The sequence below is a fragment of the Haliaeetus albicilla genome, chromosome 3 (genome assembly GCF_947461875.1).
Source record: "Haliaeetus albicilla chromosome 3, bHalAlb1.1, whole genome shotgun sequence".
NCBI classification, from domain to species: domain Eukaryota; kingdom Metazoa; phylum Chordata; class Aves; order Accipitriformes; family Accipitridae; genus Haliaeetus; species Haliaeetus albicilla.
In genome coordinates this window covers 74287716-74314749 of record NC_091485.1, presented here as the reverse complement: position 1 = coordinate 74314749, position 27034 = coordinate 74287716, and the positions used below count along the sequence as shown (strand labels likewise).

Genomic DNA, 27034 nt, shown 5'->3' with positions numbered 1-27034 from the left:
TTCCCCCATGAGAACTCCACAGCCTTCAGCAGAGTTTCTGCTGGTGTATATTGGAACGACAGTAGTTTCAGATTCATAATATCATCTCTGTATAAACACATCCAAACGTAATTAAGGACTTGGGCTCTCAATCCAGCAGACCTCAAATTAGCTTTCAAAATGCATATTAAGGGCATAGACAAATGCTTTCATGCAATTCCAAATGACCTCTGAGGGCAGGGTGAACAAAATTGTATGAACCTCTTTAATGTCACAAAACTCTCTCTACAGAGATTTGCATATAAAGTGTACCATTTTATGTCAAACAGATTTGTTAATCTTACAATGAAGGAAACAGTACTTGAAAATTAATCAAGGTGGGTTTTCATTGCCCAACAGAGGCCCTTAAAAGGACCTGACCTGATAACTAGAGGCTGTTACTGTGTGGTTTCTAAATTCAATCATTTTTTGGTTTTATTTGCTGGATGGGTTTGCAGGAAATTGATCTCAATAGCAGATAAATCTTCAATGGTTTCTTTCCTTGAGTAGTGGAATTGTACTTTCAGAAGTTCTTGTAATCCCGGCTCTGTTGGAAAATCCTTCATTACTTGTTTGTTATTTAAAAATTATGTTTAAAATATGCATAAGCATTTCTGTAAGTAAAAATGGGTAGTCTTACTGAGTCTTTCAGTATTGAGTACAGGGTAGCTTTTTGCTTGCTTGCCATAATAACCCATTTAAGAAACGACGACTGAAAAATGGAACTCGTCCCCTAGAAACAGGTTCTTGCCCATACCCTAGGCTTTTCAGTTAGGTTGTATGTCAAATGCTTATATATATTTGACATGGCAGGAGGGAGGGGTAGGGACACGTGGTCTTGGGTTAATCTTCTTGGGAGATACTTTTTCTCTGCTATCATCATCCTTATCTTGGTCCAAGGGCTAAGAACAGGGAGAGATGGAACAAGAAGGTGGGATATTGGTGAGATCCATTTAGCTAATAATATCAACCTGCCCAATGCTTTTGTGCTGGAGGAGACCCAGAAAATGCCACAACTGTGGAGTCGTGGGGTATGTCTCTACTCTGAAGCAGCGTCGTATGCTCTGAGCTTCCCAGAATAGAGCAGTTGTTCTAGTACAGATCCCTGCCTGCACTAAAATGCCTGTTTCTAGGGCTTTTCACCTCCTTAGGAGAGCAGGTTGTGAAATCTTGGCCTTCCTGCCCTTCAGTATGGCGTAACCAATCCATAGAGGGTAGAGAAGCACAATGCTGCCTTTCCATATGTGGATCAAATGCTTACTGGTTTGACTTGGTTTTTTTCTATTTTATACAAATACAGGAAAAACAGTTTCTTCTGGCCTCTCCTATTATTTATGCTTTGTCCGAGCTAGCTTTTGAAACCTTAGCAAGAAAATATTTCTTTCCTCCATGTAACTGTGTTTGCTTAGGAATTTCCAAGATGAAACTTGCTTTTCTGGGCCTGGGGCTGTAATGGGCTTTAATAGTTTTTAATTACTTAACTATCTGTTGTGACATAATTAAAATGTCTTTCAACATTTCACATTTCACCCCCAAGAAATAAATATCTTCTAGTCTGCAAAATATGACTTGCAGCTTATTTTTATGAAACAATGAGGGAAAGGCTTCTTCCAGGCTCTGTCACTTCCAGTTTGCCTGTCAATATAAAATGCTTCTCAGCTGTGTCCCTAAATAGCCTTGCTCGTTCCTTTCCTGCTTTTCACTCCTATTTCACATGTGTGTTTAAAGAGCCTCTGTCAGGACTAAAATATATCTTTACCTATACCATTTTACTAAAAACCCCTGAGAGCCTAGCAAAAATAACTATAAAAAGCCATTATGTCTTACTACAGGATTAGGGTTTTTTTGTCCCGCACTGCATTCTTTTCATCTTGGGAAAATGTGTACAATGAAAATAGATTAGCTCCAATTTAATCAACAAATTCTAGGTGTTATGGGAAATGGGCTTACAACAGGTTGGGACAGAGCTATAAAACCAGAGCAGTGCAACAGCATACCATTCAAGGTTCAGAATAAGCTAATATAATTAAAATGAAATCAGATAATACTGCTTATAATTATTTCCCATACATTTTCTAGCAGAAAATTATATTTTCTGGTAGCTTTAAACTTTTCCCAAATTCAGCCTGAAGTTTTATTTGTTGCATTGGTTTCTATATCTCTATTTAGATACTCATTTTAAGTGATAGTTAAAGGGAGTCAGTGTTTTCCAAAATGGAGTTTTGGGAAACGTGTTTGCCTGGGAAGAATGAGGTTTTTAGGAGGCTTTGTTAAATGCTAGTACCTCTTATATGTGGACAGAGCTTTGCAATTTAGCAGGAGAAAAAAAAAAAATGGAGAAAACAGCCATACCTTTTTGTCACCTCTAGGAGTGTTTGGTGAAACCTTCAAGTCTCTGGAAAAAAAGCTGTTCCCTCAATTTTTCTTGATACTTCCCAGAAGTTGGGGGGAACACCCTCAAGATTCAGTCTGTACCAAGAATATACTTCAGCTATTCATACCTCTGCTGTGCCAATAGTTCTAGGTATGTCTTGTCTTTGGCGAGCAGCTAAGTATGCTTCAACTGAAAATGGAAGATGCTGGGCAGAATTATCTTAAAATTGCTCCTGCAAGCAATTGTGGGTGCGGGCTGCAGGAACTGAGAGGAGGTTACATTGCCCATGACCTCAGAGAGCAGGAAAGTCAAGGAGCATAGGGAATAGCATTAATGCACAGTGTGAAAGAAAGGTCTTCAGCAGCTGAGGGGAGAAAGATCTGGAAAAAGATGAGTGAATCAACTGCAGATTAGTTGGATGCGTGGGAAATGTTATAAAAATGCAAAGTTCCCTGAAGAATTATGTCATAAAATAAATGATTCATTTTACAGGTGGTTTGTTTTTTTTGGTTTTTTGTTGGTTTGTTTTTTTTTTTTTCTCCACCTTAAACTTTCTGTGGCTGTGGCTCTGCTGTTCTGAGACTACTAATTTTAAGGCAGAAATGTCATAATATCTGTCTCGGGGCAGTAAGGAACTTGCCCTGGTGAGAAATGATCCTGTTACAGGTTTGGAAATGGTTTAACATTTCCATGTAAGTGTAGATTAACCTTGATTCAAGGGATGACATTATGAATTGTATTTTTTTCTTCTTTTTTTTTTCCTTTGGAGAATTGGAATTCTCTTGAGATCAGCTATACTTCTGCCCGTGTCTCCACTTCTTTGGCTTAAAATGGACATAACCATCACTGCATTGATGCTTGGGATGGAAAGCATTAATTCTATGATTCTGCTGTCATGGAACTCCCACAGGAGTATTAGGATCTTAGTGTTGTCTCATGTGCATGTGGCTTTGAATGGACATCCAAGAAAACATAAGCTGATAAGTAAAATTTGTAAACTTATGTGATGTACATAGCATAAGAATTTGCTGAATAAGGCTGAGATCCTACTTGGGAGGGGGAAAAAGTACTATCTGTATATGCATACCTGGGAAACCTAAACTCTAGCATTTCCTACCTGTCGAGGGCTTAAATTTGTGATGTTGATGTGCTTCCAATGTGCATTGGTGCCTTGAGTTATTAAAGATATAGGGATGTGTTTCTTTCTTTTCTCCCAGCTTTCCTCAAGAATGACAATGGTGACATTAAGACACTGTTGACAATCTGTTTGGCAATCAGGTTCTGCTAACCTAAACCGGAGATAATAACCAGAGTTTATTATATGCAGTATTATTATGTACGCTGTTTATTATTGTATATTTATGTAATACTTAGGTGAGGGCGCCCATGCCATGGTCTGCAGGTCCCATCTGGTGAACAGACCAATCTGTCCAACCTGCTCTGTGCTAACAACTTTCTCCTCTGGTAAGGGCAGGGAATGGGTCGCTCACCAAAATTCAGGCTTGTCCTCTTCACAGAACAGAGTTGGTGAACTCCACAGGGTGTCAAGTCATATGTGAAGGGATCCTTGCATTGCCCTTCCTGAAGCAGCGTGTGCATTTGTACCTTGAGGGGAACTGCTGCCTTTTGCTCATATATCGGTATTTTTCCACTTAAGTGACGAAAAGAAGCTGGGGGGTGCGGCCACTCTTCCTCAGTCTGTGTAGAAAAGGTTGTGTGATCAGGCAGGGCTCAGAAGCTCCGTTTCTATTGCTCCTCCAGCACGTACAGATTTATGACAGGAGACTAAAGGGACTTGAAGAACTGAACATTTTCCGTATTGAAATATAAAGCAAAGAAAGAACTAGGAATTAACAGGAGAATCCTGCAACAGATTATACGTCTGTGTCAGACGGTAATATTAAATCCACTAAGAGATGTTGTAAACAGAGCAGGAATCATTATTCTGACTTACCAGCCCAGTAAGTCTCTCCTACTTTCTGATTAGTCTGTTAGTCTGTTTATGGTTGAGTTTTATGCTTGCTTTATGTTGGTTAAAAACAAGGAGAAAAAAAAAAAAAGGCAGAGGGGGACAGACTACATAAAGTGCAAAATAAGAGTGAATAGGACTTTGCAATGCCAGAAAGAGCAGAACAAGGGAAACTCTTTGCGAAGGGGCTGATGAAAAGCTGTCTGAAGTGATAACTGTACAGCCTCTGCAACTCTCATTTGGAGTATTTGAGAGCACTTCTTGAAGCTAAATGACCCATTAGCATCCTCTGCTGACCAAACAAAGGCTCTGGCATTTTGGAAGTGGACAAGGACATCTAGGTGTTTTAACATAGTCTGCAGTTTTAAGCAGAGGTTTCCTGGTTTGACTTGGAATTAATCAAGGTTAAGAGAAAAAAGGACTGTTCTCATGCACTCAGCTTTCAGAATGCATTTTAGTTACCCCTCTAGAAATGAAGGCTGCAAGTGCAGAGCCACTATGAAGAAACATCACTTTGTGGGTGAAAAAATTTGTTAGAGAGATATAGCCCTGGTGCACCTGTATTCTCCCCCAAGAGTTGTAGTAAACTGATTGAAAAGTGTGAGCAAATGGGTTGCCTCCAAGTAGGGTTTTGAGGAGGGCAAGGTAGTGTCCCCCTGCACGCTCCTTCCTAGCATACCTGACAAAAAGATCCTTCTTAACACATGCACATGGAATGATATATTTAGAGCACCTATTTTTTTCCCAACCCCAAAGACAACATTTCTGTGTGAGTAATTGAAAAGCAAATGGAGAGCCAAGATGAATCACTGATTATCCGCTGTGGAGGTAGGACAACACAGCATTTTAATTTGTTAAAAAATAATAATCAGGAAATCCACGCTTTAATAAAAAACACCAGTTTGGTTGGTGATTGATTCTGGAGGAGAGGACAGGTCATGCATCACAGTTCCCTGCTGGAAGCACTTCTCCAGCTCTGCACAGCAAAATGGATGGGCCCTGGGAGGGCTGTGGGGGAATGAAGCACTGGGCTTTGGAGCACCGATGGAAGAGATAAGTCTCCTGTCACTTGCAGTGTAAGAAGCCAAAACATCTGTAGAACAAAATAGCTTGGGAACTATGGCTCTATGGGAAATGCAACGCGGTGCAGAAAGGTATAAACCAGTTAGGGAAGGTTCTGAGGCGGGCTGGGAGGGCTGATTACACCAGTTAGGGGAAGAATGGAAGGAAAAGTGGGTAACAGCAGTAATATTAACATAATCTCTCCTGTGAGAGTGCTGCTTCAGTTGTAACAATGTGTCCTGGTTTCAGCTGGGATAGAGTTAACTGTCTTCCTAGTAGCTGGTACAGTGCTATGTTTTGAGTTCAGTATGCGAAGAATGTTGATAACACCGATGTTTTTCGGTTGTTGCTAAGTAGTAAAAAAACTCTGGACAAATGCAATTGGTTTATCAGGTCAAGATGGTATCATCAAGTCTGGTGGCTGAAGGACTGGTTGACCTGGTCTCAAGGAAAGTGTCTGAGTTGACTCTGTTTCATTGAAGTTAGTTTTTGTGTGTGTGTGTGTGTGTTGGATAAGAGGATTACTGACACTGCAGGATCATGGAAACACCCTTCTAATCTATCTAAAAGGGAAGAGAAGAAATTGAACTATCTGCAAAAGATTTTAAATGGGAAAAAACAACATTATGTCCATGGAGGTCACTGGGAAGGCTGATGGGTTTAAGTAGAAACAGACATCAAAATTAAAACCCTGTAGAACCTCTTTTCCTGTATCTTAATTCAAATGAAATCAGGGTAGTTAATGCTGGAGGTACATTTGCCTACACTGTAAACAGCCTGCCTTATTGCTTGGCTACATTTCATTGCACAGCAGCGTGGAGAGAGACTTCTTTATCTTAGAGGAGACAGTCTTCTCCTGGCAACTGGAAAGCAGGTTTGACACCCCCAGACCAAAACCACACTGAATAGCCTTACCCAAGTCCAGCCCTCCAAGCAGAGTCTGGAAATTTAGTGTGACGCAAGCAGTGATTTAAGCAGGAAGAAAATAGCATAGAGGAGGTGATTGTATTTAAGGGGAATTTTCACTGAAAAGGAAGAATCTGGATTGTCCAAAAGGATGAGTCAGTCTGGACAGAGACAAATTTTCCATCTCATGTTGACTTGTTTCAAACAGTCCTACCAATGGAAAACCAGCAAAATTTCTTCATGGATTTACCCTCTGTCTTCCCGTTAAACATCCATGCACTTATTTCTTTGTCTTTCTCCTCCTTTAGCTACGAGCCAGGAAGATGAAGTGCTGCCTTCTCGCTGTCGCGTTGGCCGTTCTGCTGTTCATTGTCGTTATCATCGCGGTCTCCGTCAAGCACTGATCTGGCTATGGTTTCCACAGGTAAAAGCCTTTAACTAAGTGTTTTGACATACCCTGTAAGATGGTTGGGAGACGGTTTAGGAAGCTGATAATGGTAAGAAAAATTTATCTTAGCTTGCACGTTCAGGTGTGGCCTATGAAAATAGTTTCCTTTAAAAGGTATCTGAGCTCAGAAATAGCATCTGTAGTGGATCCTTAAATGTAAGCCAAGGTGGTATTCAAACAAAACATCTTGTTCCCTTTTTCTCTGCTGTTTGCATTGTTTGATTTTATCTGGATCTCATAGGAATGCTAGTTAATGAATCCTAAATCCATATGAATTAAAGATGCAGAAGTGGTGTTAAAGACCCGAGACTGAAGCAGGGTTGGGGGCAACCCAACATCCCACAAATATGCTGAGATGTTCCAAAGTGCACCTACCTGCTGAGATGTTCCAAAGAGACCCTGGAGCCAAGCTCTCCTGAGGAGCAGGAAGACAAACAACTGTAGACTGTAGTATGGACAAAAATAAAAACGGGTTTCTGGTGATCTTTGCTCTGGATCCACCCCTAAAAGGAGTATTGGTCTGTAGTAGGGAGACTGGGCTGTAACCTTACCAAGATAGGGGAGTCGTCAATGCAACTTCATCCCACTAGTGAAATTTAAGCTATAGTATGTTTTCTTTGTAAAGAATGTGCTTTAAGTGTAAAGCATAAGACACAAAAAAAGTTTTTATTTTCTTTTCTTTTTTCTCCCTCATTACCCTAGGAGAATGACTCATAAGTTCTTTCTGATAATCTCTGTCTGATACAAAGCATTTCTGGGTGTCTGCTTCTTTAGAAGGTCGCTAGGCCGTTATTCAAGGAGAGATTATTAGATTTACAGAATTTCTACCACCCCAAGGGTTCTGGCATTCCAGCTCTGCGTGCCTGCTGTGCATGGCTAGGTTTCTGACTGGTAAAGCCAGAAGCCAAGAGTATCAATGGGATTTTTCCTGCAGACAGTAAGTAGGAGCCCTGAGGCAGAAAGCAGTGAAGGGTGGGGAGAACTTTTGGGTTAGAGATCTCTGCAAGTCTCTGTGGGACATGATAAAGCATGTGTGATATCACTCCTGTACTTAGATACTGCATTATACTGAGGCTTACTGCGACCTTTTACTATAATTTAAGCGGAGATTTCTTAGCCTGAACTATCCTCGGGAACCACCCTAGAGAAAACACAAAGGATTGATAGATTTTTTTTTTTTTATTGCTTTATTTTACAAGAGTTCAGTGTTATTTGACAATGCTATCTTTCCACCTGAAGATGAAGTCGTTGCCCTCTAATGTGCCTTCTTTCCACATCATGCTCTCAACTGAAACTAGCAGGGGGTTGGTTCAAAAAAAAAAAAATCACAGAAAGACGATCCTTCACACAAGGTGTACTTAAGCTTTGGAACTCCCTCAGGCATGATGTTGTCGATGCCAAAATTTGGGTACAAGAAGGAATTGTACAAATCCATGAAAGTAAAAAATCTGTTGAAGGATGTCAAGTACCATCTCACTCTTTTGGGATTAAGATGATCATGAGTCCTATATTATTGCTAGGAGAAATAGCTGTAAATGCTTCTCTACACTTGCGTGCTTACTTAGGTATTTGGCCAGCATTGAAGCGAGGACAATATCAGTGAGATAGACATTTAGATTGATCGAATATGGATGTTCTTATGGCACATATATATATATATATATATATAAATTCTACATGTAATTTTATCCCTTTCTTGCATAAGAAACAGTGCTTATGGGTGCAGATAGTAGTCCCTCCTGCTGATTTAAATGTAGAGAAACTACAATAATTTTAGTTGTATTACTCTGTTTTTACTCTGCATTAGTGTGATTTGAGAATGTAATCTATCATGGTAATCTATAATATAATAAAATTTCTTTTAAATTTAGTTAAATACTCCTATCTACTAGAAATCACAAATCTTATCAACAGTTGACTCAATCTAGACACATTTTAATCTAAATCCCTTAAGTAGAGAAAGTCAGAGAACCAAAATATTCTTACAATAACACTCCATTGGAAAACTAGAGTTAATCTTCAGTTAAGAGATCCATGTCTAGAGGGAAGTGAACCTAGAGATACTAATGAAAGCCCTAGGAAAAATATAATGCTCTACTTTTCATCACCACTTGTGAAACTAATTATTAAGCTTCTAAAACATGAGTTACTCTGCAGTAATACAAATGTAGGCAAAACCTGCATTGAGTTATACTGGAACAAGTATGCCTTCTGATCATTATAAACCGTTCTTAATCGAGATCGACCCCAAATGGTGTGCAGCAGATTTCACACTTATATTTTGAAGATTTCCAAAATGGAACATTTTCAGAATTTCCATGTCCATAGTGAACATTTTTTTCTATTCTGAATTGCAACGCAAATGGATTTTAAAATATCAGTGGATCTAAAGTTTCAACTACCTCAACAAACTGTTTCACATAAAACTGTCTTACGTGCTTTAAGGAGATAGAGAACAGCTGGGTTTCAATGTATAACAGCTCTACATGACCATTCAGGGAGAATAAAGGGAAGAAAGCAAGCTAGGGAACTAGTTACAAAATACTCTGATTGGCACAGGACACATAACTGAATAAAATCCCAAGTTTAGTAATGACTGGCCAGAACTTTTATTTAACATGTCATCAAAGAGTTTGCTCTGTGCTGGATCAGTAAGGAGCCAAAAGAAACAGCACCAGCCACCCCATTCAAGTGGTTTAAGTCCTATTTGCATGATATTCAAGGTAGGCTTCTTTAGCTTTCATAAGTACAGCCACAATGAGAAATCTGAAGGTCACTATTCAGTGTGATAAAGAAAGGATGCCATTAGTATCTATGATCACTAAAGATTGTTATGATCATTAACATATAAAGTCGTCTTCCTTTTTTTTTTTTTCTGTTTGTACTTTTGCAATAATGATACTAAATCAAAGGTTCTTCTCAAAAGGACAAAAAAAGCACTCTTTTTTCCCCACCACAAATCAGACGTGACTTTGGCAGACAAGCCTATTCCTTCCATAGGAAAGGTCTCTTTATGAATCTTGAAAAGTAAAAAGCACTTTTTCCCATGAGTTTCTGAAGCAGTGGTGGCATCATCAGCTGCTAGCTCAGTGTGTGCAGAGAGACCCGCTGTTCAAGAGAGCTCTAAGCCTTGACTTCTGCTTGTCGAGGTCCCTGCCATAAGTATGTCACTTCTCCCTTGGGGCAGTTTTTTTTCTGGCAGAGGGAGAGACGTGCATCTACGGAGGATGCAGAGAAACTCCTGGAGACTTATGTTTGTACATTTGTTTGCTGACACCTCAGGAAAATAGCCCAGGAACTTTTGGGTCACATTGCTCATATGGTAGCAACATTGCAGCTGCTCTTTTTGCTCTTATGGTACAACATCAGTAAACATCTTAAAAGGACAGTATCACAGTAGCAGTCTGAAAAATGTCCCTCCTTTAACAATGTCTTTGACTAGTGTCAGCCTAGATAGAATAGAATATTTGCAGCTGGAAGGAACCTACAATGATCATCTAGTCTAACATCCTGACCAATTCAGGGCTGACCAAAAATTAAAGCATGTTATTAAGGGCATTGTTCAAATGCCTCTTAAACGTTGACAGGCTTGGGGCATTGACCACCTCTCTAGGAAGCCTTCTCCAGTGTTTGACCACCCTCTCCGTAAAGAAATGCTTCCTAATGTCCAGTCTAAACCTCCCCTGGTGCAGCTTTAAACCATTCCCACACATCCTACCACTGGATCCCAGGGAGAAGAGCTCAGCACCTCCCTCTCCCCCTCCTCAGGAAGCTGTAGAGAGCAATGAAGTCACCCCTCAGCCTCCTCTTCTCCAAACAACACAAACCCAAAGTCCTTAGCTGCTGCTCATAGGACATGCCTTCCAGCCCTGTCACCAGCTTTGTTGCCCTCCTCTGGATGCATTCAAGGACCTTCACATCCTTCTTAAATGGTGGGGCCCAGAACTGCACACAGTATCCAAGGTGAGGCCACAGCAATGTTGAATACAGTGGGATAATAACCTCCTTTGACCAGTTGGTTCTACTGGGTTTGATGGACCCCAAGTTGTGGTTTGCCCTCTTGGCTGCCAGGGCCCGTTGCTGACTCCTGTTGAGCCTGCTGTCAACCAGCACCCCCAGATCCCTTTCCACAGGTCTGCTGTCCAGACACTCCTCTTCCAATTTATATATGTGTCCAGAGTTACTCTGCCCCAGGTGGAGAACCTGGCATTTGCTCTTGTTAAATTACATGCCATGAATGATTGCCCAATGTTCCAGTCTGTCTAGATTCCTCTGCAAGGCCTCCTGTTCCTCAAGAGAGTCAACAGTACCACCCAGTTTGGTATCATCAGCAAACTTGCTAATGGTGTATTCAACTCCTGCATCCAGATCATTCATAAATACATTGAACAGGATTGGCCCTAGAATTGAACCATGAGGAACACCGCTGGTGACAGGACACCAGTCAGATGTAGCCCCATTCACTACAACCCTTTGAGCTTTGTCCTTCAGCCAGTTCTTCACCCAACACACCATGAACCACTCATCAACCCACAGTTGGACAACTTGTCCAAAAGGGTGCTGTGAGGAACAGTACCAAAAGCCTTACTAAAATCCAGAAAAACTACATCCACTGCCTTCCCTTTATTCACTAGGCGGGTGACCCTATCATAGAAGGTATCCTGTTTTCGGTGGGGATAGAGTTAATTTTCTTTATAGTAGCTGGTATAGTGTTATGTTTTGGGTTCTGTATAAGAATGTTGATAACACCCTGATGTTTTCAGTTGTTGCTAAATAATGTTTAGACTAAGTCAAGGATTTTTCAGCTTCTCATGTCCAGCCAGCAAGAAGGCTGGATGGGCACAAGAAGTTGCGAGGGGACGCAGCCAGGACAGCTGACCCAAATTGGCCAATGGGGTGTTCCATACCATGTGATGTCATACCTAGTATATAAACTGGAGGGGGCTGGCCTGGGGGGATCGCTGCTCAGGAACTAACCGGGCATCAGTCGGTGAGTGGTGCGCAATTGCACTGTGCATCACTTGCTTTTTATATTCCATTTCTTTTATTATTATTGTCATTCTATTATTGTTATTATTATCATTATTATTTTCTTCTTTCTGTCCTATTAAACTGTTCTTATCTCAACCCACGAGTTTTACCTTTTTTTCTTCTGATTCTCTCCTCCATCCCACTGGGTGGGGGGAAGTGAGTGAGCAGCTGCGTGGTGCTTAGCTGCTGGTGGGATTAATCCATGACAGACGGATATCAAATTAGTTAAACAGGACTTTCCTTTTGTGAACCCATGTTGACTGTGCCTGATGATTCCATTATTCTTTAAATGCCTTTCAATAGTACCTAGTAAAACCTTCTCCATATTTCTTCCAGCAACTGAGGTTAGACTAACAAGCCTAACCTTGCTTCCAGGGATCATACAGTTTCTTTTTCCTCTTGAGCTCCACAAAGAGTTCCCAGTTCATGGACACAGAAGGTAGATCTTCTGTATCCTCCTTTTGACTCATTTGGATGAGTGCTCAGCTACACAAAGTGACAATCAGGACTGCTGGAATCCTAACTCTTAAGCATTCTTTATAGGAAAAAATAGGTGACAAATTTTGAGAAAGATGCTGCATGTATTTGGCAGCTGGAAAATATCCTTTCCGATGACAATTTAATCATCTCAATCTAGTTAGACAAAGAAAGAAAGAATAAAAGATGACTTGACTACTCTGCGCCCTTTCCTTGGAAGAAGCCATTGCAACAGAAGGTGCAAGAAGATGCAAGAAGTTTCCCTGTTTACAAGATACACTGCAGCCAGACAAAGGTTACTGGGCTGAGCACATGGACTTTATTATATAAATTCCTTAAACCCTGTAGACTTACTGTTCTTCCCAGCTTTAGAATCTGCCTGTGAATAAAGAGGCAGGAGTCCAGAGGAGTAAACCAGTGTTTTCCTTCTCGGTAGCTGATGCAATGGTTGACAGGGTTGCACATCTATGGAAGAGCAGAACAACAGGCAAGTGTACAAGTGATCATTCAGCAGAATATTCTCCCAGCCTTCAGTGACTTGAACCTCAAAGGCTTCCTGATCCAGGAAGTAGTTATTTAATCTTTAACAGCTATGTTAACTTGACCAGTTGCATTTTGAACCATCATAAACTTTTTAAATGGGAAATACCCTGAGCAAGGAATTCCACTCTAATTACAATCAACATGTCATCTTTAATGTACAGCTAAAAAATCCATCTTAGCCAGCATCTCTAGAGCAGAGCTGTGGTCCATACGTAAAAGCAATAATCAGGTATCTGTTTCCTGAATATGCAACTGTCTTGTTTTGAGTTTAAATTGAATTAATTATCATATAAAAACAGAAATTATTGTTTTAATTTGGATCATTTTTTCCCTTCTTTGCAATCACAATTTTCCTTGCCTAATTTATTTACAGGCTTATTAGGTGGTCAAATGTTTTCTGTAACCTAATCGATGAGGATGAGGTTCAGACAGCTGATTTTATGCAGTCCATCTTTGGTGTTTGTTTTTTCCTCCCTTTCAGACCTTAAGTTTTTTTGATTGGGGTTGGTTTTTTTTTCAGTACCTCATGCACTACAGTGTCCCTGTGTGCTGTACCCCTGGCAATGCAGTAAGAATCATAAACCCTACACTTGTAGTCACTTCATGTGCTTGGAGGAGCAGAGGAATGCCCCTTCATGCAATCTGGCCTAGGGAAGTAAAGAGCATCTTCATCTCAGAGTTTTAAATCTCGGAGTTCGAAACCAGGACAGCAGATGAGCTTTCTGCAAAATTGGATTTTGCTAGGTAAGCCTCAGCCCCTTCTGATGTCATTAGTGCTGCACCTTTTTCCTCATAGCAGCAGACATCCAGGTAGGGCATAAAGTACCACGTGGAGCCACGAGAAAGTTCTTCCAACGCAGGGCACATCAGTAACCCACCAACAAATGCAATCAGAGCCCGTATCTGTCGGGGTCACGAAGGCTGTAGGTGGCAGAGAAGGAAAGATTGACAAGCGGCTTTGTTGTCCTTGGCATTTACAGTTCTGTCATTCCTTCCCAGCAGGAGACAAGTCTGGGCAACATCTTCTGACACTCGCAATGGAAATTTTGACATTTGCATCTCTTGCCTGGCAATGTCAGGTTGTAAGACCAGAGCAGTTCCTACTCGGTGTTCAACAGAGCAATAATTCAACCTAATGAACGTTGTAAATAAGGGCAAAACACAGACAGGTTTGTTTCATGATATTGCTTTTGCCTTTTAAATTGATATCATGGGGCTGGATTTAGTTAGTGTCTCTTTACCACACGTCCATATGTGGCTTAATAGCTATGCGAGTGGCTCAGTTTTCAAGCTTTTTTCACTTTCTCAAGCCCTGAAATGATCGTAATATTTTTGACAGCTGTCATTCAAATTCTAAAATAATTCACCCCTCTGCCCTGGCTGTGGCATTGCTGCCAAGTTTGCTCTGTAGCACAATCAGGAAGCAATAACACTGCAATATCTGATTTGGGTTTTTTTTCCTGTTCCTATTATTTTGAAAAGATTCCTACGTTTATAGTCAGCTGTCAATTCTTGTCAATTCGATTCTTGTCTTTTAGTCTATAGTTAATTGCTTGGATCCTGGCATCCTTGCTCAATTTTTGCTTAGGTAGGAAGACAGGTACATCCTGATTCTGCAGTAAGTTTTATGCTTCAAATTTAAATGAGTCAAAAATGATACCTGAATTTTCAATGATTAATATATAAGGGGTCTGGTTTTAAGATTTCACCCAGTTTCTTAAATTAGGCTAGCTTTTACATTCTTGAAGACTCTCCTGATTCCAATGACCATGTCTGCACTTCTCTTAGCTAAATTATTTCCCTGACAGCCAGTTAAAATCTGAGATGCAGACAGGTAGAAGAGGGAAACGATTACCAGTAGAAAATGAAATTTTAAGAGAGAAGAGTCTGCTTTATGCAAAAAATCCTTCAAAGTAACAGGGCAAGAAAGGCAAAAGTGCCAGTAAAAAGGTAGATTTATTTCTAAGAAGTTCTCTGAGTTTTCACCGCTTATACACACCTCTTCCAAACCTTCAAACAGATGAATGTCTTGATGGCACATCACATGATCAAGTTGAATGCATTTCAGGTTGACCTTGATTGTTGTCCATCTGCATGCTATTTGGTCTTTACAAGTGTCACATAATGCCAGGTCATTAATTCTAGTGTGAAAGAGAGCAAACGGAGGATGTATTATGTTGCCTTTGCCTTTAACTTGAGAGTCCACATATAGACAGTTCCTGCAGCTCAATTAACGGGTAGTAACTGGAATTCATTGATTTGAATCCAAAGTCAGTAAGACTTTCGAGCAGTCAGCAGCTTGCTTCATCACGTCTCAGGTTTCTACACTGGTTTTTGCAATGGGTAGGAAAATGGAGTACTCCCACTGAGTGGCTGTGCACAGTGCTGACTCTTCAGATGGATGGCAAGTCTTTGATCCGAGCTTCCCGAAGCAATCTGCAAACGTTAATTATTGATGCTTTCTAATGCCTTTAAACTTCAGCTATGATGACACACCTCTAAGGACCTGACAGAAGAAGCGAATCTTCAGTGCATTCAATTTGAACTGCTAGAAACAACACGAAACTGGCCATATTGATTCAGGCCAATGGTCTCTCTGGCCTCATATACTGTGTCATTCACAGGTACTTAAGGAAAGACCATGTGAAAAGAAGAAAGAATATCAGCTAGAATTGTGGACAGCACCAGTCATTCCTTTAACTGCCTAAATATGGCTTCAGGTGCCTAAAATTAAGGTTCCAACTTGGAAAACATTGTCATAAGTGTATGTCTAAAATCTTTGAATGAGTCAGTAGCAAATGTCCTCTTCCCTATAGATAGTCTCATTTCCTCAGGAGCAGTGATGTCTGGTGGAGGGAGCGGTTGGTGTTTACAGTACGATTAATGGTTCAGGAGGGTTTTCTGAGGCATAAATCAGTAGCCCCCAGGAGAAGGGAGGATTAGGCTCTTTATAAGAGCGACACAGAGTTATAAACTGCTCCCACGTCACTCCACCACTGTTAGCTGACATGTTCAGTTGGCAATGCTTGAATTATCTGTCTCATCAAGCCCCAAACTACAGTGAGATTTTGGTGTTGTGAGAGGGACAAGAGCGGAAAAGAGCAGCCCAAGAGAGTCCATCATTCATCCCGGTGCCCCTTGGCTCTGGGGTAAGTGGACTTTCAATGAAGGTGTTTGGTTCTTTTTGATAAGGTTAAAACAGTTTATTTTTCTCTGGAGAGCAATTCCTCTTGACCTGGGGATGATGGGAAGATGGGTAAGTTTGGTGTCGTTGAGTGCAGAGCTTGGAGGAGGGGGACGAGGAGGCCCTGAGTGGCCAGTTCTGTGCTAGCAGGTATTGATCCGACAAAAGCCACAAATTTTCTATGTTTCATCACAATTTCAGTCTCAACTGGTTCTGTGGTATTTTAAAGCCTTTATATGTGAAAGAGAAAGTTTGAAAAAGAGGTCTTTGATGCTGGCAAACAATACACGGATCTTCACTTTCCCTACTCATAATATTAAAGTACTGTTATTGTTCTTTGTCTTTTCTCCCTAAGTAACTTAGAAATCCAATCTTAACAAACTTTGGTTTTCTATTGGAACAACACAGACACTGGAATTATGGCAACATTCTATCTCCAAAATCAGTAGCAAAGACGGAATCTGTATGTTGCTTTTCCCTTTCTGTGGACATGCACATGGTAGTTTTATATAGAAGCTTTGAGGACATCAGGTTTTGATAAACTTAAATACTCTACCTATCTGTGTTCTTGAGATGGAAATGTAAAAAAAAAAAAATTGTCTCCTAAGACAGGGAGGCTGTATTGGGTCTGGCTGAGATGGAGTTAATTTTCCCCGGAGCAGCCCTCATAGCGCTGTGCTCTGTGTTGGTAGTTAGAAGGGTGTTGGTAACACACCAGTGTTTTGGCTACTGCTGAGCAGTACTCGCACAGCACCAAAGCTGTCCCTCCAACATTCCCCCCGCCTCACCCCAAAAGGCCAGTAGGATGGGGGTGGGCAAGATCTTGGGAGAGGACACAGCCAGGACAGCTGACCCAAACTGACCAAAGGGATATTCCAGACCATATGACGTCTGCTCAGCAATAAAAGCCAAGAGAAAGGAGGAAGAGGGGGGGCTTTCGTTATTACGTTTGTCTTCCAGAACAACCATTATGCGTAATGATGCCCTACTTCCCATGAAGTGGCTGGACATTGCCTGCTGATGGGAAGTAGAGAATAAATCTTTTCTTTTCCTTTGCTTCTGTGCACAGCCTTTGCTTTTGCTTTATTAAACTGCTTTTATCTCGACCCGTAATTTTTTTTCCACCTTATTTCCCCCCCCGCCCCATCCTGCTGAGAAGGGGAGGGATAGAGCAGCTTAGTGGGCACCTGGAGTCCAGCCAAGGTCAACCCACCACAGAATCTCCTGAGTTTTCTTGGGAATAGGGCAGCACATAGTTCAGCAGTGCTATTCGCTAAGTGACAGGATACGATTCTCATTGGTATACAAGCTGCTTGAAAGTGTTACATGACTATTATCATTGGTGGCGGTGTTAAAGCAAAGTAATTTTGGATCGGTGTTCTCTGGAAGAAAACCTGAAAACCAGCACAGGAGTTTTTCTTTGGTAACAGTGTGTTAAAGAAGAAATATTTTGTCAGTTTAGCTAGAGAAACTAGTGTCCCAGCAGGGCAGACTCTTAAAAGAGCAGTACATCTGTGATTATCCCTTCATGAAGAAAGATGTATTTAGAGAGGGCAGTGTGTTGGGTGTTAGTCGTGCCTCTCCGAGGGGTCACGTGCAGTGACGGAGATGGGAAGATTGTTCTGCCTCTTCAGTGCCACAACCTCAAGTTCTATCTTGGGGAACTGCAGCCTAAACAACGGGATGTTCAACAGATTGGTTAGCATTTCAGTGTCATAGGAAAAATATTACAAGCGATAAAATATACTCACTGAAGTGCTGTGCTTTAACCCAGCAATCTCCACTGAAGCCCTGGTGGTGGTCAACCTAGTTGGAAGATGCCCTCATCCCACAATGTGCTGTAACTTGTTAGGTTCTCCTCTGCAACCAAGTTACTCTTTCCAAGAAACTGTAATGATATGGGGGATATTCTTTAAACCTGAGAGTGAAATCCAAGGGTAGAGGGCTTATTCAAGGCTGGTTTTGTGGCCCCCTTTTCTTCCTAGGCCTTCATTAACATGAAAATAAAAAAAATAAAAAAAACTAAAAATCCCACATAACTTCAGACCTGACTGAGTTATAACATAATGGTTACCATGTCTTTATTAGTTATCTACACCATTGGGTAGATCTTAGAAATACCCACATTTTGATAATATATAGTCTGTTCAATATATAAATAATAAACTCCTAATTGCCTTTATCTCTCTGATGTGAGATTCTCAAACCATCTTTAAAAAGAGAATTATAACTCCACCGTACTCAGTGAATTTTCTGAAATATCCCTTGTAGTTTCATTAGGCTTTAATAGGAGTTGGAATCTGCTTCACAACAACCTTTCATTTACAGAATATATTTCAGCTCTCAAAATAGGCTTTTTAGATGTATCTGGAAAAGGAACCTTTTGACTTTAGTAGTCATTAAAGAAATAACTGTCTTTATTTCCTAAAAAACTGCTGGAGAGATGTCTTTTTTACTTCTGAGTTTGGTAAGGAAGTTGCTTAAGCTTTGACAGGCTATTAATTCCCCAATTAATAGCCATATTTTAACACTGAAATGGGCTTTTTACATTACAGTGTTGAATGACTTTGCTATATAGTGCATAAACCATTTCATTTCTCTCACAAGTAGGTCATCAGGAATTACTATGTTGAGGGCTTGAACAAAAAGACACCATATTTACAACTGTGCATCTCAAATGAGTCTTATCATCCCAACTCGCAAGGCGGGCAAAGTTTCTTGTCACCGAAACGATGAACAAGGTGGAGTGGAGGTAGATCATTTCAATTTTCACATTACTGTGGTTGATTGAATTACCTCTTGTTAGCTGAACGGCTATAGTTGTACAGCCTGCTGAGAGTGCAGAGTAAAATGCATTAAGTTTTGAATGTCATGTCATCAAAACATGCTAAGAATAACATCCCATCCATTGCTGCCTCTCAGCTGACAAGCAGTAACTCATTAAAGAGCAGTCATCTGATCCCTTTTGATTGTCTGCCTAGTCTTTAGATAAAAAAACCCCTATATTTTCTGTGGAATATTTTCAAGGCCTCTGCTTTTTCCTTCTTAAAGTTTGAGAGTTCTACAGTGCTTAGGGAAGAAGAGCCACACAACAGCAATATCTTGAGCACCCTCTGCACAGCTTTGGATGGGAGGGATTTTTGAAATGAGGGTGGAAGAAAGCCTACCCAATTTTAAGCTAGGGTGATAACTGTCTGCAGATGCTCACGGCTGTGGCTGGTCAGGTCTCAAGCCCCTCTAAGGATGGAGACACCACAAATTCTCTAAGCAACCTATTCGAGTGTTTGTCAGCCCTCACAGTAAAAAAGAGTTTCTTTCTTATGCAAAAGTGGAATTTCCTCTATTTCAACTCCTGCGAGGATTGTTTTTTTGATGTTTAGTACTGTGCCTTGTAAGAGTTTGCTATGTGAAGAGGCATTCTTGTCGATTATTTCAAACAAAATTGTTCTTAGTTTTGTAACTACCATTTGTATTATGTTTACAACATGCAATTGAGGATTCCTATTAAATGTTATGTACAAGGCAGATCCCAATGACCAATATTTATTTACATTTTTTCCAGAACACAGCATTAAAGAGACTATAGATGAAAAATTTAATGCAAGAAAGAAGCTATAAAACCTGCATTTCAGCTTCTATGAACAAATTTGGGCATTTATTGGCCTAGGAAGTTTTCTCTTTTGACACACAAATATTGCTGCGGGGTGATAGACACACAAATTTCCTGGAACCTTTTTAATTTGTAGCAACCTCTCCTTTATTAAATTATATATTCCAAAGGATATCTTGTTAACGACCAGTATATGGCAAATATATTCTCTAAGCTTATTAGTACAGAAGTAATTGTAAGTGGCTGCTATAGTTCATTAAGGCTTATTTATTTTATAGTTCATTAAGGCTAATTTTATAAGTATAAAATATTTTTTAATAGCCATTTTTGCCTGTTTTTTATGTTTCTCTGCCATCTACTGCTAGCAATAGGTTCTGATTCTATTCTTTGGTCCTAGATAATTTGCCACTGTGTTTACTGTGAACTGCTTAGTGATAGCTTTTAATCAACAGCTTTGCTGGGCAGCAGCAGATGGTAATCTTCAGTCAGGCACATATTCAGTTATTTATGTTTTTCCTGGGTCAAAAGGGCCAGTTAGTATGATCTCTGATCTCTTGATCCAGCACACTGGAAGTTCACCTTGCTTTATGGACAGAAATTTCTCTTAGAGTATACAAGTGATCAAAAATTTCAGTAACTTGATTCAGTGAGTGCCTTGAAGCCCAGAATAGGTTTGATTTACACATAAAAAGTTGTACCATGGGAGTAAAAAGGAATGTGGGTAGTTTTATTTTTGGTTTGGGTTTTTTATTTTATTTTTATTGATAGCATAATCATATTAATAAAATTCTTTAAGTTCTAGAACTGTTAATGTATAGTATATTGTTTAATATAAACAAAGCTTATCACAGTGGTTTAACATACGGTTAAACCCACGAGTCTGGAGAGCCAATTTTCCAGGCGGGATTTGAGCTATGTATTCTTTTGTTGCTGTTTGTAATGAGCTGTTATAATACTGAGTTTTCTTCTGCCCTTTGCTCAGTATCTCACAGAGCCAGAGGGTACCTGGTTTCTCCATGGCAGATATCGGCTCGATAGGTACTTCATTGCCACAGATAGATTTTTCATGGCTCAGGTTTTCCACCAGATCACAAGGGAACATTCTGCATCTCTAATGCAGTCCTGATTTTGATGTGAAGACAAACTAAAGAGCAACTTTACCTTAAATCTAATCAAATTATCTCGGAGACAGACTGATACACAACTTGGTAAAGGGAACGCCCACATCAGCTCAGACATGAGGGAGAGGGAGGAATCTGTCTGTTATTTTTTTTTTCTTATGCCTTTTCCATTTTCAATGAATACTTAAGTATTTATTGATGAAAAGACCAGAATTGGAGCATACTGCCTCTCATTCCTGTGTCTTTGCTATCAAGCGATGGAACTGTCCCTGTTTAATGTCTGTCTCAGCAGACACTTACATATTTGAAACAGTGAAGCAACTACAAAACAAATTAAACAGTGGCCCCTTCTGCATGTCTTGTACCCTCCTGACTTATGGTAGACATCCATAGTTCAAATCCTTGTTCCGGATTTAGGGCAAGATCTGGGTTTGAATTCCCATCTAACCATGTAAGACTAAAGCCAGAAGGAATTCTATGAGGAGTACTAAGCTGTTTTCCTCCCTTCTTGTGGGATTAGAGGAACCAATGTGACAGTATTCAGGAGTACTCAAAGGCACAGTCATTTCTGTCATTCATTTGCACAGGGATACAGCAAAATTTGAGTCTCATTCAACTGCTGGCAAATGTAGGAGAGGAAAGGTAGTCATCTTAGGACACCTTTTTTTTTTCTAAATTTGTGGATATACTGAATTTTATAATCTGCCGACATCTTTGGTTTATCATGCTGTGTTCAAGTGGTAATTTCAATACAAGTTTTTGTTGTGAGAATTTCATTTTGGTAAAGTCAACACGTTCATCCTTTGCTAAACCATACATAGACACGTATGTGCACACACATGCACCCAAAACCTTACCAACAGAAAAAAAACCCTGAAGGTGGGTGTGTGGAACAAGCTCACAGGAATGATTACAGTAAGGGATAAAAGTAATAATTGTTTCAGTTATGGAAAGGAATGAAAGAGCATGAGGTTAATCAGCAACCAGCCTACTCTTCCATTTCCTTGGAGATGAGGGACAAAGTACTGACAGTCTTTAGCATTATGTACATGCTTTTGTGTGTATAGTTGGTGTATCTGTTTTTCTGTTCATATGTGCATCAGATCCTCTGTTGAAAAGGGTCTAGTTTCACTATGAAATATCTTGCAAATTGGATACTGTTGGTTTCAGTTGCTTAATACAAAACAAAGGACTTACTTTAAGTTTACTTTCTGTTGTTGTGATTAAGCCCTGAATGCTTTCCCTTTTCATTGAAAACATTTTTATAAATCAAAGAGATGGCCACTCTTGTTGTTTGTGTTGTTTGTAATGAGCAGTCATGAGGGCTGCTTTTGTCTAAACACCCAGGAAGTTAATGAGCTTACTTCTATGGGAACAGAAAATCTCACTGTGAGTCCATATAATCCTTTTTTCTGGTAAGGTCGTGGTGCCTACAGATACAGTAGAGAAAAGCTCCTCAGTAGCCAGGAAAGCAGATTTCCATCTCCCAGGTCACTCCACCACTTTCCTTCTCTCATCCTTTATGAGACTGAAATTCAAGATTAAGACAGGCATTTTGGATGTCAACGCACCTCCATGAGAGCCAGGTATTCTGAACTCCCCTTAGAGCCAGTGAAGATCTGGACAATGAAGCCTGGACAGCAATTCATCTGCCCGCTTCAAAGGGATCAGTGCGCTTGTCCACACATATATATCGATTGTCATTTAAATTTCCCCAGGCTATGTCACCTGGATCCCAGCTATCATTCCAGAAGGGCATGGGTATCACTTGTCATAGCTCCTAGTCCCACACAGATGTCTTGTATACCCTAGCAAGTCTCAAGTGGCATGAGATGATTGTCTGCAGGCAACTGAATTGAGCCTTAGAATTCTACTATGGAGAAATTGGCTATGATGTGGGCTTCACAGACTGTATTTTCTGGCTGTCCAGGTACTGTAAGTGGAGCTCGCACACCCACTGCACATGGAGACAGAGCCATGCTGATGCCTGAAACGGGTGTCTCAATTCTGAGCTGAATTGTCAGTCACAAGTGGAAGTGCCATTTGGATTTAGCAAAATGAAAGCTATCTGAAACAGGATCTGAAGGTTGAGGTCCCTTGAAATGTCAGTACAGGGGTTTGCCGTGACTGTGCATGGGCTGGACTGAATGTGGGCTGGACTGATAAGGGTTATACATGCCAACTGCAAATTTTCTGCAGAAAACACACTGCTTCCAGGCTCCAGAGCTTTATACTGAGGAAGGTTTTGGAAACATTTCAGCTGATCTTAGCCAAAGTGGAAGATAAAAGGACTTGCAGGCTGGTGCTGCACCTAATACGACATTAACTCAACTGGCAGCCCTGATACACATTTTTCCCTCGCAGCAGAGATCCAGAGTATGTGGGTCTGTTGTTTCAGCAGGAGGTGACCAATCTTTTTTTTTTGTCCTGTAAGCAAGATGTTTCAGTATGGTCAAAAACCACACCATACATACCACATGGCTTGCAGGCAGTAGCTGACACTGCCTTCCCAGGCGTTCCTGGGACTCGGACTGGGCTGGTCGTTCATCCCAGGGCTATTTGGCTTGCTTCCTCCCAGCACTGAAAATTAAGCTTATGCAAAAGCCCACGGGCTAGCAGAGTTCTGTGTGAAAATTGTTTGTGCATCATATACGTCTCCAGATCCCTAGCTGGATTCCCCCTTTCTCGCGTCTTGCTTCTGTATAGCCAGAATTTAATTTGTCTTTGCTTCCTACAAAGGACCAGTCATGGGAAGGAAGATGTGAAGATGATGAGGCCAGCAACAGCCACAAGTAGTGGAGAAAAGTCGTGTTGACAGATTATTCCACATAATTTCCCTTGCTCTGGTTCCTGCAGCTTCTTCTCACGTCCATCCCAGGAAAGCCTCTGGATGCTTTCTGCCCTGGGATGCTCAGTCTTTTCCAGAATCCCTGACACCTCCTGAGTTTCTGGGTAATTGAATTTGCCACTCTGTTTTCTGTTAGTAAACCTCCTGACTTTCTTAGGAAAGATAGGAAAGTAGCCTACTTTCCAGTAGGTAACATTTGCATAGCCAAATGAGCTCATACAAACTGCCTGAAATGGCTGAGGAGCAGCTCCAAACTGACTAGCCATAGGGAATTCCTGTAATAATGCAGGGCATTTTACTTGCCTAGATAGGATAGTAAGTAAATGTTAGCTTCTTATGATGAGTTTAATTTAACTACTGTTTCAACAGTCCACGTGGCTGAACTTGTTTTCAGTGTTTCCTTGCTGTTGAGTCAATCCAATGGGATAACTTGCTCAGACCTTGCTGATTCAGCGGGTGGTCTGGCTCCTATCTGAGGCACATCAGGCATCCAAGGAAAAGGCTAGTGATAGCCTTCCCAAAAGAACAAAGAAGCCGTTGTGGTTTCTCACTCCAGCGAATCTGAGCAACGAACCCAAATTTAGCGTACAGTTACTACAAAACGTGGCGAAGTATATTGTTACCTCACTTCAGCCATTCAGAAAAATAGGTATTTAGGTCAAGCAGGTCATGGCGATCCTCTCTTTCATCAATGGTGAAAATTAACCAGAGGCACAAGTTAACTCACCTCTTACTGTCTTTAGCAGTCACATTAGTTTTGGAGAACTTGTGTTCTTGAGATATTTCTCTCTGTATAGAGACACAACAGCTGAGATCAGTGAGGGTGATGCTGGCTTTAACATTCATGGTTAGAGAGCTTTTTATGTGGTGTTGGGCAATACATACAGAAATGGGTATAATGTCCCACCAGAATTCACAGACAGGGGAAAAAAACATTTTGGGGAGGAAGAGCGCAAGCAGAGCCTTGAGCACACGCTTAATTCCTCGCAGGTGTAACCTTCCTGTCTTGTAGGAGCTGGTGAAGCTGCTCCTGAGTTCCAGGTGCGTCTGCAGGGACTTTGGTGAATCAGAAACACTGAGTGAGTCCTTGAGTGAACTGGTAATAAAACCCATGTTCTTACCCTCTTCCATCTGCACTTCCACGTAGGGACATACTTTGTTTTCGTCAGGCTATCCTGTTCATGAGAGTTCTCCTTCCGCCCCAGCCTACTCACAAGTACTTCACCCCCCCCCCAAAAAAAAAAAAGAACCCCAGCCAAAGTATTAGGCTTGATGCTGCAACTCAGATAACCAAATCTCCTACTGTAATGTGTTGGAAAAGTTTAGGCCTGGCAGAAATATTTTGTCAGCCTGTCTCTGGCTTTCTAGGGAAAGGCAGGGTTTTGCTCTCTGTCAGGTTTTTTTTTTTTTTTTTAATCTCCTTTTGATGAGCTTCCTATTGGGTTTTTAGCTACTTATAGAGGAAAGTTAATTTTTTTAATTGCAGTTTCCAACCAAAAAAACCCCCCATCACTTCAGAGATCTTCTTGCTTTCTTTTTTTTTCCTGCTGTTGCTTTTACTCTTGACATTCAGCCTACTCAACAAGTCCTGATATGACACTCCATAAAATCTTTATCCTGTCAAAGCCCTGCTGTGAGCATAGCCCAGTGCTTCCAGAATTTGCATTTAGCATCCATTCATATGACTATATCGGTGGAGTTTTCTTATCATTGAGTAGCCCTCCAGCTTTATATGAAAGGGCACAAAGTTAATGAAAACAGCATTAAAACTCTATTGGCATTTAGTGAGATTACTAAACCTTGTTCTGAACTTAATATTGGTTTCAGCATTATTTTTTTTTTTAACTCAGAATACCCAGAACCTGAGACAGCAGAAACAGTCCTATCATTGAGCCCATTTTTCAGGTGAAGATGTTATTTCAGAAGGAACTGAAGGCTTTGATTTTGAAGGGGATTGTTTGGGGATTTTTTTTTTTTTTCTCTTTTTTTTCTTTTGAAGGAGGACCCACTTACTGGAGTTTATGTTTCTTTCTGTATGTTTTGACTTGAATTCCTGGAGAAATGAATCCCAGAGGGAGAAAGATCTCCTGGAAACGTCACGTTACACCCTACTTCTTTCAGAACGTTAATGAGGATTTTCCTTCAGACACAAATTTGCTGTTGCTTTTCTTGGGGAAAAAAGAGATGAAAACACAATGTGATAGGGATACAGAAAGGAAAATTGCGTTCCATGCAAGTGAAAAGCAGACTGAAGTATGCTTGAATCTAAGTAGCCTTGTGCTTTCCATCCACAGCCCTGGCTCTAGCTCAAGCAAGATCTTCAGGTGCTGCAGATGTATTGCTTATTTTAAAAGTACCAAGAGATTATTTCTAGCCTCAAGGCCAAGTTACAAGTCCATGTTGCTTAAGAACATCCTACAATCCTGTAGTGCAGAGTAGCATCTCATATCACTTGACTCTGGGTCTCTTCTGGGTCCTGTGTAGTTCCCTTTTGGTCCTAAGACATTATTATACATTTTTTGCTGTGTTTTTGGCTCTGGAAGTATCTACACTATTACACTGTGCTAAGGAAGGCTGGAGCTTGAGCTAAGATGTGTCACACAACTTGCTACAAAAGTTGTAGAGTTTTTTTAGCTTTGGTCACTAAGCCTTTTGGCATGTGCCTAAACCTGTGTTTGAGACAGAGAGAGACAGCAAGTAGATGTCGATTTGTGGTAAAGTTTCTCAAAGGCATGTTGGTGGCAGTGTTCAGCAAAGGGGTGGAAGGAAAGTGGTGGGTTCTGCCTGAGAATGTCTGTTCTATCCCAGGAAAACCTTCGGGTAACACAGATTGGATATATCTGACTACTCTGATGTTATAGAGGACAGTCAGCATTGCTGGCTATTCCAGTGTGAGACACAGACATTGACAAAAGCGAGAATACTACTTAAAGAATGGCCCCCAATCTTTCCCTTTCTATAGAAAGAAGAGCCCAAGAAACAATTAAGCTACTATGTTCCAGAATGCACCAAAACTATTTTTATTTTCAGTGTTTGTACTGAAGGACTGATCCGATGGCTGATAAGGAACTGGATGGAGAAGTGACGATCCCAACTTAATTCTTGATTTTGACACAGGTCTTTTCGCATGGGAAAACCTTCAGTCCATTTTTGTGTTAGTTGCTCTTCCCCAAATTTCGATAAAGGTGTTTGAACTAATTGTCTGTTTCAGTTGTATGTTATTTGGGTCAATTCTTCTGCTAAAAATGGATGGAAATCTTCTCTAACCCAAAGGTGTGTTTTGAGGGTAAATTCACTAAGTGCTTCCATCCCTGCAGATACTATGGTAACATTAAGAGAGGGCATATAAGGACTTTGGCTGATAAAAGTACTTTAAGAGAAGAACTGGACAGAATAATCTTCTGTCATGTGTTGAGTCAGCTAATAAAAAAGGTAGTTACTTA

The 27034-nt window shown here is 40.6% G+C and overlaps 1 protein-coding gene across 6 annotated transcripts in view; it reads left to right on the top strand.

The window, feature by feature from the left end:
* The window catches only part of TSNARE1 (t-SNARE domain containing 1), a 482633-nt gene that overhangs the window by 408908 nt on the left and 46691 nt on the right, over positions 1 to 27034 (top strand). For all 6 annotated transcript variants that reach the window (XM_069780153.1, XM_069780149.1, XM_069780152.1 and 3 more), the window contains one exon: positions 6638 to 6753. In XM_069780153.1, coding sequence (XP_069636254.1) covers positions 6638 to 6733 — 96 coding nt within the window. In that variant the 3' untranslated portion in view covers positions 6734 to 6753. The remainder of the gene's footprint in view (positions 1 to 6637; positions 6754 to 27034) is intronic.